The sequence below is a fragment of the Macrobrachium nipponense genome, chromosome 31 (genome assembly GCF_015104395.2).
Source record: "Macrobrachium nipponense isolate FS-2020 chromosome 31, ASM1510439v2, whole genome shotgun sequence".
In the NCBI taxonomy this organism is placed as follows: domain Eukaryota; kingdom Metazoa; phylum Arthropoda; class Malacostraca; order Decapoda; family Palaemonidae; genus Macrobrachium; species Macrobrachium nipponense.
The window spans coordinates 27,824,045-27,839,044 of NC_061093.1; the positions used below are offsets into that span (position 1 = coordinate 27,824,045).

At 39.7% G+C, this 15,000-nt stretch overlaps 1 protein-coding gene across 1 annotated transcript in view; it reads right to left on the reverse strand.

The window, feature by feature from the left end:
• Positions 1 to 1,875: 1,875 nt before the first annotated feature.
• The window catches only part of LOC135206720 (tubulin alpha-1A chain), a 26,207-nt gene continuing 13,082 nt past the window's right edge, over positions 1,876 to 15,000 (reverse strand). Inside the window, exons 2-7 of the mRNA XM_064238171.1 lie at positions 9,487 to 9,709; positions 7,794 to 8,095; positions 6,591 to 6,790; positions 5,657 to 5,831; positions 5,056 to 5,208; positions 1,876 to 2,910 (exon numbers count right to left, since the gene is read on the reverse strand). Coding sequence (XP_064094241.1) covers positions 2,611 to 2,910; positions 5,056 to 5,208; positions 5,657 to 5,831; positions 6,591 to 6,790; positions 7,794 to 8,095; positions 9,487 to 9,709 — 1,353 coding nt within the window. The 3' untranslated portion in view covers positions 1,876 to 2,610. The remainder of the gene's footprint in view (positions 2,911 to 5,055; positions 5,209 to 5,656; positions 5,832 to 6,590; positions 6,791 to 7,793; positions 8,096 to 9,486; positions 9,710 to 15,000) is intronic.

Below are 15,000 nucleotides of genomic sequence, written 5' to 3' on the forward strand. Positions count from 1 at the left end.
TTCAAGATCACGTGACGCGAAAATCATTAGTTTTTACTAAGTTGCCACTATGGTAGCAATACTTAAACATACAAACCATCAAACAGCTGTTTAAAAACTAATAGCCTAAACATATTATTTACAAGTGGTTCGCCCAGTTAAACATTCCTGGGCTGTTGACGATCAAATCAACTCGATTTTTCTTCATTGTTCATGGGTCAGTATGTTTCGTTTTATAATGTCCTTACATAACAAAACATGATCTCTTTTACATTTTTCCAATTGATAGGGCTGTTACATTCATTCATGTGTTAAAACAATCTACGGGCTGTGTACCCTGTGCTAACGACGTTAAATTTATGTTGTTTTAATGGTATTTCGAGATTCTTGACACTTTGTCCCACGTACTTTTTGTGACAGATTGTACAGGATCTCAAATATAAAACCATTCTTCTTCGAAGTGAATTCTTAGAAATACCATTAACATCGAATCGTTCTAGCAGTTCAGGGATGACCATGAACTGCCAATGACAACACGACAAAATGAGAAGTTTTTTTTATGTCAAAATCATTTTTAGGTAGTACAATTTTCTAAAGAGGCTTTTCTTGCTTTACATAAAGCTCTGTCGATAGAATCAAGTGGCGTTTAAGACTTGTGGTGTTCCGGAATTTCTGGAGATCGGCTTCTGGGAGGTCAGGTCAACCGACCCGCAGCTCCCTTCAAAACATAAAAAGAAATTGCCATCACCTTAGTTCTCGGATGACGGTTTGAATAAAAATGTATATATAGATTTGGTGAGGAGAAGGAAATGTTCTTTATATTACTCTTTCACTGGGCTTGCTGGGTAACGTTTCCTAGTTACTACAGCAAGAATAAAAATTTAGGCTCTTAGTCTAAGTTCCCTTAAGTTTGCAACTAGCCATCAATGAACTAGTTTTGCATACCAAAGACAGCTCTTCAATATTCTTTCCAGCACAAAGTAGTCCCTTATATCTGGAGATGAATAAAGAATACAGATACTGATGGCTTGTCAATGTTCAAGTGGATAGTTTCCAAATTGTTGACTCTACTTTGTTTTGTATTTATAATAGCTGCTTATCCCTGGTGGTCTTCTATAAATTTATCAATAAAACCATTCATGATATATATACCTTAAGACCGAAATATCTGGTAAATACTGAATAAGCAATTCCTAGCTTGTTTAAAAAAACGTGTAGGAAAGTTTAAAGACGCTCAATGCTTGTTTGTAATTTTTATATCATTATAAAACCTCAACTTTTGTCTTGTATATATGTACTTGCACTAAATGGTCACACATCCTTACTCAAATGTTAGTAAGACTATACTCTGTTTTTTTCCATCTGTCCATCTGCCTGTGGTGTTTTTGTATGGTAACACTGCGTCCCGGGCTTTAAATAGTTACGCTATGTGTAAGTTTTAGGTAATTAAAAGGATAGCTGGGTGTACATTTGCAACTGAAAAGTGTTTTAATAATTTACTGTATGCGAATTACACCGTTAATATTCGAAATAGGATGTTGTTATTATTGTTGAATGTAAGCTGAATGTAACTATCTAAAGCCCGGGACGCAGTGTTACCATATGCAAACACCACAGGCGGATGGACAGATGGAAAAAAAACAGAGTATAGGGACTGTCAGTTCAGTGGCTTTTGAACAATATCTCTATCCTCTTCATCTGCAATATTTGCTGAAGGAACATCTCAATTTTCGTGACATAAATTACTGATAAGTTTCTTTTCTTTTCGTATTAAAAGATAACTAGAAATTAATACTGTAATGTGCAGTAGGTGTTTAACCAACAAGGTATCATTATTACCCAGTAAACAACAATTCATTTATAATGTTAAGCCAGAAGGACAACTGAAAGCAGATGTGAGCGTTCTAACATTTTATTGGACACAAGTAGAGTATTACATATAATTTCGTCGAGATTGTCAGGCAATGAAATTGAGATTCACGTTAGACCAATGAAGTTCGAATTAAGCGTAGATTAGACACGAAGGTAAAAAAAAATGATAAAATAGAAGAATGATCAGTGGAAGGATGACTGATTTTTTTGACTAGTTCTTGGAATTGCAACCGACTAGAGAGAATTTCTTAAGATTTTAATCCAATATATAAATGACTTGACTTTGTTGAATACTTCTCGGCAAGTTTTTGGTCTGATGAGTCTTTTAAAGGATAACAACTTCAAAAGAAAAGTCTTATTCAAGTTAGGGATGGACTTAAGCACTCACATTCATGGATGGCACAGGGTCAACTTGCAATGAAGGCATTTGCAAAGGTTAAGGCACGGGAATATAAACTACAAAAGGGAGATGAAGAGACTCTTCTGTCATAAGGCAAAAATTATCATACATAGAAATGATGTCACTGATGTCAAGTGTGTATTATATAAAAAAAAATTACCTGACATATGGATACGTTATTATTAGACATCGCAAATGGAAGTCTGTGGTTATCTAACAGTTGCAGAGATGATGTCGAAGAGTGGACCAGACCCCACATTCTCCATTGAGTTTAATTTTTTATTTGCCTCGGGAAACCGCCATTTTAGTGAGGCACTTCTGGACAGCCATTCTCCTTTTAAATACTTTTCGAAAGTCGTTTAGTACTCCTCTCCTCCTTCCTCGTCTTCCGCCTCGGTAGAGTCGACACCGACCTCCTCGTAGTCCTTTTCCAGGGCTGCCAAATCCTCGCGGGCCTCTGAGAATTCTCCCTCCTCCATACCCTCTCCGACGTACCAGTGCACGAATGCTCGCTTGGCGTACATCAAGTCGAATTTGTGGTCGAGCCTGGCCCAAGCCTCGGCAATGGCGGTGGTGTTGGACAACATGCATACGGCCCTGGACACCTTGGCCAAGTCTGCTCCTGGAACGACGGTGGGAGGCTGATAGTTGATGCCCACCTGTGAAATAAAGAAGGGAAAAAGGCTGCCTTAGATCTGAGACCGAGGGAATGTTGAAATACTTTCATGACGCTAAAGAATAAAGTAGAAATTAATACTAATCCTATAGCCATTCGCCGCCCCCGCCAAAAAAAAATAGCATATACACATACATACATGACCTGATTATGAAGGTTACGTGCACTCTTGAAAAAATAAATATACCGAAAACAAATGCTCAAGCGAGACAATGTTCGTAATCCTCACAGCACTCATATTTAGTCAAGTAGAAAGTGATCAGTAAGAGGGAAAACCTAACCGGTATAAGAAACTGGGTGGTTATATAATTTACAGCTAATGGTCTGCGTGTTTGTCTCATAGTCTTTGCGAAATTGAAATATGCAAACCACTAGGCTTACAGCGTGTAATTGTTAGAAGAGAACTGTTCAGCCTTGTTGCAAGTGTTCCGTGCTTTCTATTTGTGATGGAAACAAGACATTAAACTGGGGAAGACAGGAACAGAACTTTGGAAGAGAAGGGACCTCATCGAGGATGGATTACCAAGTCTTGGCAGAGGTTCGAGGTCTCGAAACTGAAATTGGGTGAGTCAATACCGTAGAGTTTGTTGACCCATTTTTAGTCGTATCTCTTTCAAGAAAACCTGAATAGAGGTTACATATTTCCTCTAAGCCAGTAAAATTCCTTTCGGAACAACATAGCTAACACTCTTCATTTTTTTTTATTTCGTTAAATCTTCAGCTGAAGACCTTTAGGGACAGAGTCAACAGACTATAAACACAGGAGGACTCCAAAGGGAATTCAGCCTGCAAAGAAAGACAAGTATAGGAAAAGGTAGGCGATCAATATTTATAAGCTCATGGAAGCTTGGAAATGTTGGAGGTCAGCGTTCTCTGAATACCATTTTTACCCGTTTCAAAATGCTTCAGACAGAAGACATCAAAATCCTGTGCAACGTTGGCGCAATTTTTAGTAACTAAAATCAGGACTCGCACCCTGTTGCCTTCCCTTTCCGCCTTTTCTGTTAATTTGGTTTGTTCGTTTGTCCCTTTTGCTTGTTTATTTGTTAGAAGTCTTAGGCAGAATGATATTATTTGGATTCTTACAACACTTCCACACTCTGACCAAAAGTGGGCATTAGGGGTGACAAGTGATTAGATTTTATGAGAGCTACGAATGCAATGCTTTTCTGGGGGGGAGGGGGAAGGGGGGGGAGACATAGTGGGGTGACCATGGACTACTGAGTGTTGGAAGATGTTTGCTATAAAAAAAAAGGACCAAATTGCTTCAGAGGAGCAAAATATCAGGCTCCAGAGGCGCCCTTAAAAAAAAAAAAAAAAAAGTTGCTAATACAAATATCCTTAAAGAAGGCTACCCCCAGTCAGACACTGGGGAGATGATGATAATACGCTTTTAAAAATTCTGCACTGCCACCGGCGGGAAGGGACCTCATACAGTCATTATTCCTAAAAGCAAATATCAAGGTGATGACGGGACGGCCACTCCACCCGCTGAATTCAAAGGGGCGTGGCATTTCAAAAAGTATAACCTTTTCTCGTGAGCGCGCGACCTTCATTATCCAAGCTGCTTTCAGGAAGAATTTTGAACGAGCAAGGAAATCGCGAATTTAGTTCCCCTTTATTTTCGACGTAAATCAACATAGAAACATTAATCATTATAATATCAATATTGGAACAGATTCATAAAAATGACAGCATTAAGCAAATTTGTAGATGAAGTTTTGAAACTTCCCTTAAATGCTGTCCATTTCGTCCATGATCACTTAAATCATACGCAATACCCACATAAATTGCAACTTATTTCCAAAGGTGATTTCTTTACATCACATTCATAAGCCCATGTAATGTGATAAAGTCCAGTCAACATTTAAGGATAATTGTCCTTTAATCGTACAGTCAGTTCCCAAGATATTTAACATTTAACCCTACCAATAATTTCAGCTTACTATGTAACCCCAACTTAACTTTTAACTTTAATGCTCAATCCAACTAAGTCCCTAAACTGCATCCAGTTCAGTACCAAAATTATCTGCAACTTGACGACCAATTTTAACGTCATCCCGGAAATACTCTGATCTCACTTCCACAAGATATTCTTTCCAAACCGAGAGAGAAGTCACAACCCTACCTTGAAACCTGTCGGGCACCAGTCCACGAACTGGATCGTCCTCTTTGTCTTGATGGAAGCAATAGCAGCGTTCACGTCCTTGGGCACGACGTCTCCTCTGTACAGCATGCAGCAAGCCATGTACTTGCCGTGACGGGGATCGCATTTGACCATCTGCAATAGGGAAGGTGGGTCAAAGTGATCAAAGATGGAAGGAATTCATTTCTCGTCAGATGCTTTCGTGTACCTCCTTTGACAATATAGTTTTTATAATACTGAAGTATTATTATTATTAGGTTCAGAAACAATACTGTTATCCATTTCCATATACTAAATTCGGTTTCATTTCAAAAGGAATGAATAAATAAAGCAAATCAATGAAATAATAAACAACAGACTTCCTTGCGTTTTATTAAAAAAATTATTGCCAAGGATGCTTGACTCGAGAACCAAGGTATTCTCTCATTGTTAACCAAACCAAGTTGTATACGATAACTTTACTCACTTCTTAGTATATATAAATGCAAACTAAGTGACTATATAGAATCACATATAAACAAAACTGAACGCAGAGTAAGAAATCTAATAAAAATGAATGCCAAAGAACAGCACTATTATTTACCTGATTTGCTGGTTCAAAGCAGGCGTTGGTAATCTCTGCTACAGAGAGCTGCTCGTGGTAAGCTTTTTCGGCGGAAATGACGGGGGCATAAGTGGCCAAGGGGAAGTGGATTCGGGGGTATGGGACCAGGTTGGTCTGGAACTCCGTCAGGTCGACGTTCAGGGCACCGTCGAACCTGTAGTGGAAGTTATTCTCAGTCACTTTTTTATTTTTTTTATTTTTTAAGAATAACGACGTTATTCAAAAGAGATTCCTAGAAAGCTGTGGGATCTCCCTGAAACTCGTTAGCCAGGTAAAATAGCTAAAACATCAATATGATCAATTCCGAAGCTACAGCACTGATAACTATAATCTCCCCAGGCACTTGTGATGGGAGTTATCTTTGTCTGAAAGTTTCAGGTTAGACACATTTGCCTAGGCTTAGATCATGAACTAATAACTACTCTGCCCTTTTATAATATACACAAGTTTCAGAGTTATTTGCCATCACTGGTTTATGTCCAATCTTATGTTTCTTCCTCTTCGTCTCTTAAATGATAACAGACGCAAATATAAGCAACTGTACTTGAGTACTTCAGTCACTGAAGTCATCTTCATTCAATCACGTGTGGAACAGAAAGAAATCTCTGACTCACATCGGGATCTAACCTGTAGGTCTTTCATTTGAGAGGCAAGGACGCTGCCAACTGAATCACACAAGTTCTAAAAGAAGCTGGAACCTCAGTACCACTGTACCTAAGGCTTTTAAGCCTGCCCAGGCAAAAGCCTCAGGTACAGTGGTACTAAGGCTCCAACTACTTATTACATGACTAGTGTGGTTCAGTTGGAAGAGCCTTTGCCTTTCAACTGAATAACCTGAGTTCGATTCCGACGCAAGTCAGAAATGTATTTCAGTCACCCGATGTCGTCAGAGAGCGGGTTACCAAGACGGTACCTGAGTGAGGCTGTGATGGAGGAGACGATCTGGCCGATGAGACGGTTGAGGTTGGTGTAAGTGGGTCGTTCAATGTCGAGGTTCCTCCGGCAGATGTCGTAGATGGCTTCGTTGTCTACCATGAAGGCGCAGTCGGAATGCTCGAGAGTCGTATGGGTAGTGAGGATGGAGTTGTAGGGCTCGACTACGGCTGTGGAGACCTGCAGGGAGACGCAGAAGGAGTTAGATGAAGGTAGAGAGCAGAGGATATCAGATGCTAGAGACATTTAGAAAAGTGGCATCCTAATCTGTTCTCTATGTATAGAATACAATATAGAATTTAGACAAAAAATTAATCGGAGATTGACAGTAACAGGAGGAAAACCTCGCAGTTGCACTATGAATCAATTGTTAGGAGAGAGTGAAAAGTAAGGTGGAAGAAAGAGAATATGAACGGAGGTGCAGTGAAAGGAATGAAAGGGGTGGCAGCTAGCCGCCGAGGCGACGCTACAAAGAACGTTAAGTAATGCCCACAGTGTACCGCATGATGTGCACTGACGGCACTACAACTCCTACGGGATGTCCCATCTATATGACAGGTAAGATACAAGAATTCTTTTATGAAAGCTGTTTCGGATATTGGTTTGCTCTTTCGTCGTAGTCGGATTTCGTAGCTAAATTTCCCTTCTTCACGTATCCCTAGTTTTTGCTTGATTATGGGAGGTCATGTCGTTTTAATGTACAATTACGGAAATAAAAAATACGCATTTAAAAGCTCATGATGGTCACATTAAATTCAAGCATGCGCCTATTCATTTCTTGTAGATTTCTCTCTCCCATTAACAGATGAAAATTGCCTGAAAAAGATTGTTTTCATTTCTTTTAATACTAATGCGACCTACAATAAAAGGTTCAGTTCAGATAGTAATAAGTTGCAATTTTAGTGGTTCTGTTAAAGTTCTATTTTGTGTTTTCTTTTAAGGTTTTTAAAACAATTATTAACCTTTCAAATTCTGGATCCCTTTCTTGCAACGTATGTGTCTTGAACTACAAATATTTTCTTAATTCGCTCTTTCATTTCCCTTTATGCCCAAAGCTTTTCTGTTAAAAATCTACAGCATTCTGATAAAACTGAAAAATCGTCAAGGCTATATATAACATTCAGACAATTAATTTTTTCCCTTGATTAATGTTCGCACACCTGTCCGCTCTCATTTCTCTCACCTGTGGCGCAGGGTAGATGGAGAACTCCAGCTTACTCTTCTTTCCGTAATCGACTGAGAGCCTCTCCATGAGGAGAGAGGTGAAGCCGGACCCAGTACCCCCTCCGAAGGAGTGGAAGATGAGGAATCCCTGAAGCCCCGTGCATTGGTCAGCCAGCTTCCTGATGCGGTCGAGGACCAAGTCGACGATTTCCTTTCCGATGGTGTAGTGGCCTCGTGCGTAGTTGTTTGCCGCGTCCTCCTTTCCGGTGATCAGCTGTTCCGGGTGGAACAGTTGGCGGTATGTGCCGGTGCGGACCTCATCTGGAAGTGCGGAAGTCCTTATCCTCAAATTCAGAATCAATGGGAGTGATACGACAATTATTATAAAACCTAAACATAGCTTACAACTACTGGTGTGTGGAAAAGGTGATCAACTGATTAACAACCCCCCCACCCTCTCTCTCTCTCTCTCTCTCTCTCTCTCTCTCTCTCTCTCTCCTCTCTCTCTCTCTCAGAATTTTAGGTAACACGTTTTCGGTCCTTTAGATTAAACTCTCCATTTCCAATGATTCGCAAAATATATTTCTCGATGCCCATCAACCACACCCTGAGAAAATCTGCATTTAATTCAAAATGTTTTAATACAGAAATATTTCGTTCGCAGGGCAATAAACCTAGCCTTACTGATACCGGTCCAAAGATTATTTACACAGAGCCTGAGATGTATCATTTTCTACTTGAGCCGAACTAACCCGCATTTACTTGTGATGTTAACATCCTGGCCAACGACAAACCTCATCATTGCTAAAGCGGATGAGAAATACATAACTCTCCGTTATATGAACATCTCCCAAGTGGGGGTAATATTACTCAGGGGGAGTTTCTTTATTTTCACCAAGAATATCTTACAGCGTATCTAGAATGTTTATTGACCTAAGAAATCAGTAACGCTTTCTCGTTTCACAAGGTGAAATGTACCGGTGTTGTTAAGAACCTCTAAAATTCATTTTTCTGTGGTACATGCTTTCTCTCTCTCTCTCTCTCTCTCTCTCTCTTTCTCTCTCTCTCTCTCTCTCCTCTCTCATCGCAGAGTTCGACATTTAATGTTGGGACATTTCTATATGCATAAAATGTAGTAATTCACTAAAATGACAATTCGTCTAAGGCTCTAAGCCTCCAATGCAAAGCTCTGGAATTCTCTTTAGGCCCCCGTGTTCTCCCAACCTTACAACCTATTGTTTTCCCCCAAACGAAGACCTCACCCCTCCCCCTTTATTATTTTTCATTTCTTCGGGTCTGAGTTAGTAGCTTTTAAACTGGAAAAGAATGAAAATCATCATTTATGGGAACCTTTTGTGTGCGTGCGGAGAGAGAGAGAGAGAGAGAGAGAGAGAGAGAGAGAGAGAGAGAGAGAGTTACTGAAAAGATCTCCTCTTTAAGACCAATTACGACAGACAGCGTTTTACAGTCCATCATTGTGAGCCAAAGATAGCAAGCAAAAGTTCCCCTAATAACAACAGCAACCCTCTGTCTTCGTCCTCCGTCCAACCCAGAAACTGAGGATGACGTCATCGCAAAGTGAACTTCCCGCTTCCTCCCTCCCTCCCTCCCTCCCTCCCATTCTCCCACTCCCCGGGCTCAACCGTGAATGGGTGACTCAATACCATCGTTAGCCTGTGACTCATCACGAGGAGGTCTCGAGGGTGACTCACCCACGACTGTTGGTTCCAGATCGACGAAGACGGCCCGAGGAACGTGTTTGCCGGCGCCAGTCTCGCTGAAGAAGGTGTTGAAGGAGTCGTCGCCGCCGCCGATCGTCTTGTCGGAGGGCATGGTGCCATCGGGCTGGATGCCATGTTCCAGGCAGTACAACTCCCAGCAGGCGTTGCCGATCTGGACGCCGGCCTGGCCTATGTGGACGCTGATGCACTCACGCTGGAAGGGACAGAGAGAGCAAAGGATATCATCATGTCAAGGTTTCTTTAACATTTACTCAGTAAAAATTCTTCTGGGAAGGAGAGACAACATTGATGATGTGGTTGATCATAATGTCAAGCTTCCTTTAATACTTGCTATGTAAAAAAAAAAAAAAAAAAAAAAAAAAAAAAAAAAAAAACACTAAAGAGGCTGCTAGGATTATGTGTTTTGCTACGATTGTATGGGGAGAGGTGTAGTGTGGGGCAGGTGGCCGAGTTTAATGACATATTGCACAAAGCATAGTATTGCATAGATGTGTTTATGTGTCATAATTAACCATCTTAACTGAAGTAGAAACAAAACGGGGAAATAGAGTTGACGAATCATTTTGATGAACATAAAACAAAAGGAATCAGGTCGACGAAATTCAATTCTCCATTTGAATTCATAAACGAAAAACGGAGAAAATAAAGATAATAATTTCATGAAACCATTCCATAATAATCTGATTAAAAGAAAAAATTTTATTCACAAGAATTCTATTTTAGTCAAGTTGAAATCCTAGGATCCTTTGAATTTTTTCATGAGAAAATGTATAAAATTAAAGGCTAAGACAAAATTCATAAAAAATTTCGAACAGAAAAAATTGTTAAAGGAAGACTACAACAATTGTGAACAGTAAAAAAAAATGAGTTATATACATCAATCTTTCTTGGCGCTATTTTTTCAATTAAATTTTTGTTGCATGTGGCTCCTGCAGCCTTCGTATAAGTCAAGATAATCATTGCAAACCAGACATTGCATGATAGCATGACAAGGCAACATTGGCCAGCTCATAAAAACTAAAATAAAAACTAATATCTGCCATAGCCTAGACTGAAGAATGGCTGATAGATTTCATAATCAAAGATACCAAATTGCTAAAAAAATAAAAATAAAAATGAATAAATAATGCGATACCGAAACCAGAGTTGTCTAAAGCTTAACTTGCCGAATTCCAGACGCAAAAAACGAAATCAAGAAATCGGCTTTTTTTCTTTATACAGAAATTTTGTTTTCTTGAACGCAGACACGTAATTGCAAGCATAACAAAAACAAGTACATACTGTGCATATTCAATTTTATGCTGCGAACGCTTTAGATTTGAATCGAAAAGAAAAACTTGCCCTCAGAACAAACAAACAAACAAACCTAAGCCGGGTATGCGGCAATCATAATAACTCCGATGACCCGCCACTGCGGAACGCGTCCCCGTATCCATGGCAACACCCGATGTAAACAAACCCATGATGGTATCTCTTGTTCAAAATCTTTATCGTGGAATAAGACGCATCGACTGAACTATTCTTACGAACGACAAATCCCCGACAAGACGTGTCACAGCAAAAATGAATCTTTTTTACACTATATCGAGCCCTGCTGGTCATATTTCCACCCCTGTCCAGACAATAATGAGGGAGATGGATAGCACGCGTGCGCGCACATCAACCAGCTGTTCGCTTACAAAAGCAAACTGACGGCCTACCTCATGGTCGGCCGTTAGGATAATAGGGACTCGAAAACAACCTTTACGTGCGCTAGGTTGAACAGGACGCCAGGCGTCTCCCTTTCTTCCGCTTTTGTAATTTCCAAGCGCATTGTGCATCAGACATCATGACTCACGTGGGATCTTTTCCGCTCTCACTTTCCCCGACACCTTTTCCCACAATCCCCTTTGAGCCGACCCGCGCCCTTCTTCCCCGTCTCACTGCTCTTCCGCCTTCCTTTATTGAGTCCCCTTGGCCTCTGCTTCCCTCTTCTGACCCTCCTCATTTTTGTTTAAATCCCCACCCGTTTTATGCATAGTAATGCAGGGTGATATAATCGAGAACAAGTCTCCAGGACCTTAAAAATATTTCACTAGTCTCATGATCTCTCAGATTATTGACAAAATCCCAAAGTCATAATGACTATTTAAATTAAATCATTGGAATGAAACGCTCACCTTAATGATCCCAGCACTAAGTCCTCGACATCACACAAATGTCATTCCAAGGAAATTGTCCCTGACAGTTATGACGTGAAAATAACGAATAAATCACAATCCCAGACCATTACCGAATTTATGACGCCATAAAAATCATCGTTCAGAAAAACGGTAGAATAACGCGAACACGGAAGGGAAAAGGGAAGTCGTGAAGCTTATATCTATGATTCCCAAGTCAGCAGATAAAACTGGACAGGGAAACAAAACGTGACACGAAATCGAACATGAGTCACGCGAATACGGTGGTCGTTTGAACATGCAAACACCGCCTTGCAACTCGTGACAGGAATACTTTGGATTCTTAAGACTGACGTTGACTGCCCCAGGCCGTTCCTTTCAGCTATGTTAACAACTTCCAAGATAATATTTCTTAAGAGGACAGAGGAAAGGAATCTTAATGATCTATTTTTGAAAAAAAAATGAAATTACATTCTAATGGGCGCAGAGAAACCTTTGAAATTCCGAGTGATTCTGAATGAATAGTTTTCAGTGATTGGAAGGAAGGAAGAACATTATTTACCTGTGTTCAAAGTTTTGATCAAGGAATCGCTCACTTCAAGTTAATTTTTGCTTAATTATTATTATTACTGATTACACAATGCTCTCTCTCTCTCTCTCTCTCTCTCTCTCTCTCTCTCTCTCTCTCTCTCTCTCTCTCTCTCTCTCTCTCTCCAACGTGACGTTTCGTCCAGATCTACAGGACATTTTCCAGCGATGACTGCTGAGGGACTAAATTACATTGGCGTGTTATTATTATTATTATTATTATTATTATTATTATTATTATTATTATTATATTCAAGCTTTCAAAAATATGTTGTTCATTAGGAAGAAGTAAGACGAGGTAAAGGGAAATACAGAAAGATGAGATCAAAGGCTTTGTATGGACTGAGCTGGCGTGAAATAAAAATGGCAATGATCAAAATGGGTAAAAATAACGATTTGAAGAATGAAATTGCTGTTGCAAATAAGACTGGACTCAGAACAAGACTTGAACTCGACTGATTCGGAAACTAACAAGACTCCCATTACAAAGACTCTCGGTCCCTGATCGAATCGACTTCGCCATTGACATGAGACCCCTTTCACGTCAAGCCAGTCAGACCGCTTCTGTACTCTCATTCATGGCCAGTTTGACTGGAAGTGGTTCCATGATCTACCACGTCGCGTGGAACTGCAACTCTGCTCTGCCTGTATAAGAACTGTGTATAACAGCCCTTCAGTCATTTAAAAAACACTATCAGACCTTCCATACTGACATGGGCTGAGGCAATGCACAATATGCGATCACACCCAAATTCAAATAGGAAAGAAAATACTTTTTAAATCAAGGTAACCAAAAAAATATATAGAATATAGAATTTAGGCCAAATGCCAATCACGGGGACCTGTGAGGTCATTCAGCGCTGAAATGGAAATTGACAGTAAAAGGTTTGAAAGGTGTAACGGGAGGAAAACCTCGCAGTTACACCATGAATTAAGTGTTAGGAGAGGGTGGAAAGTAAGACGAAGAAAAAGAATATGAAAGGAGGTAACGAAAGTAGTTGCAGCTAGGGGCCGAAGGCACGCTGCAAAGAACCTAAAGTAATGCCTACAGTTCGCCGCCTGGGGTCCACTGACGGTACTATTCCCCTACGGGGTATAAAGTCAACAAAAACTGGGGTCTAGCAAAACTTCCAAAAGCAATCTACATTATATCTCGTAGCAAATGCATTTTTATGACGTAATTGATAACTTTATAAAATAAAACAGCGATATCTGCCCAGAAAATTGGTACCAAAAATGAGAAAGCCTAAATATTTTTTTTTTTTCGTGTTTCTTTTCGTTAGAAGGTTCACGAAGCGTCGCCTGAAAGTCTGGAGCTCTGCATCGCGTATAATGAAAATCAATTCCACGATTGATTTTACACTTGGGACTTGTACAACTACCTTTCTATAGCACAATCTCAAGCCTCTTTCTGGGATTACGTATACCATTTCCTCTAAATCTATCGCAGTTAATTTCACCAAGAGATATATGTCAAATATGATCCTAGATTATGTTCTGCTCTCCTATTTATTTAAATTACTGTAATTAATGTTCTCCCGTGTTCTGCTGTATGTCATTGTCTGGGCAATTTTAATTTTTCTCATAAACTGTTGGCTGAAGTCTGCTCATTACCTCAAATATGAAATTGCTTAAAAATGCGGTCTTCGTGACCCGCCACGTCCATTCGGGCACGACACACTCGTAACTTTAAGGAATTCTCGTGTCTGAATCTCTTCGACTGTTTTAGCAGGTAAGTTATGCAGTGAATAATCTTTCGAACAAAGAAAATTTTGTTCTTGCACAACTTCAGTCCTTTAAGAATAGCGAAGGGTTCCTGTCAGGGGAGGATTAAAGAGGTAGTCATAACCTAAATTCTTTTGGGGTTCGTGTCGCGTCGGTTTATATTAGAATAATATTATAACTTTCCAGTTGCATTTATGTTCTGACTTTCCACTCCATTAATCGTATCGTATTCTGTAACATTAAACAAGAGCTGAATCGTAATGTAAGAAACTAATATTTATGAAGTTATGAGGTAATTTAACGCGCTCTGCAGAATGGCTTGTTTCAGGAACACAATTCACAGCAGGAACATAAAATTTATGACCTTTCATGGAAAAAATGTGTAAAACATAAGAACATTGGGGAAAAAACGCCGCAATTGTGGTTGGATGTAGCAGCGGCAATTCCTGTTTAATGGGACACTATTGTCAGGTGTTTAAAAAATGTTTAAACGAACGATTAAATCTACCAAGCGCAGAGATCAAGCGATTTAAACTTCCAGGATAATATCCCTCATGTTAAAAAAAAAAGGAAAAAAAAACAAGAAGCGCGTGATGTCAGCATACTATATAGAAGCACAATGTAAACGAAAGTAATTTGTTTTAAGTGATCGACCTTATATGCTGTACATTTTCTATTACGTATGTATGGTAGACGTATATTTGGGGTACATTTTTCCCATTTTTAGCGTCTCCCACAGAACCACTGGTCAGTACTCCCAGAATTGGCGCAATTTAGGTAAAAAAGAATTTAAATTTGTCTCACTGGGACGACGTTTTCTTCTAAGGAGAGCATTAAGAAAGTGAAAACAGTCCCAGATTATTTACAAATCGTAACTGAAAGTCAATATTTTCCCTTGGCCACTTTCCTCCTCTTCTATTTTTCTTGGACTCTCTTTTTACTTTAAAATATTTCTTTTGTTTTGCCATTGCTCGTTGGTAAATAGATTTTGCGGTTGCAGCTAACTGGATTT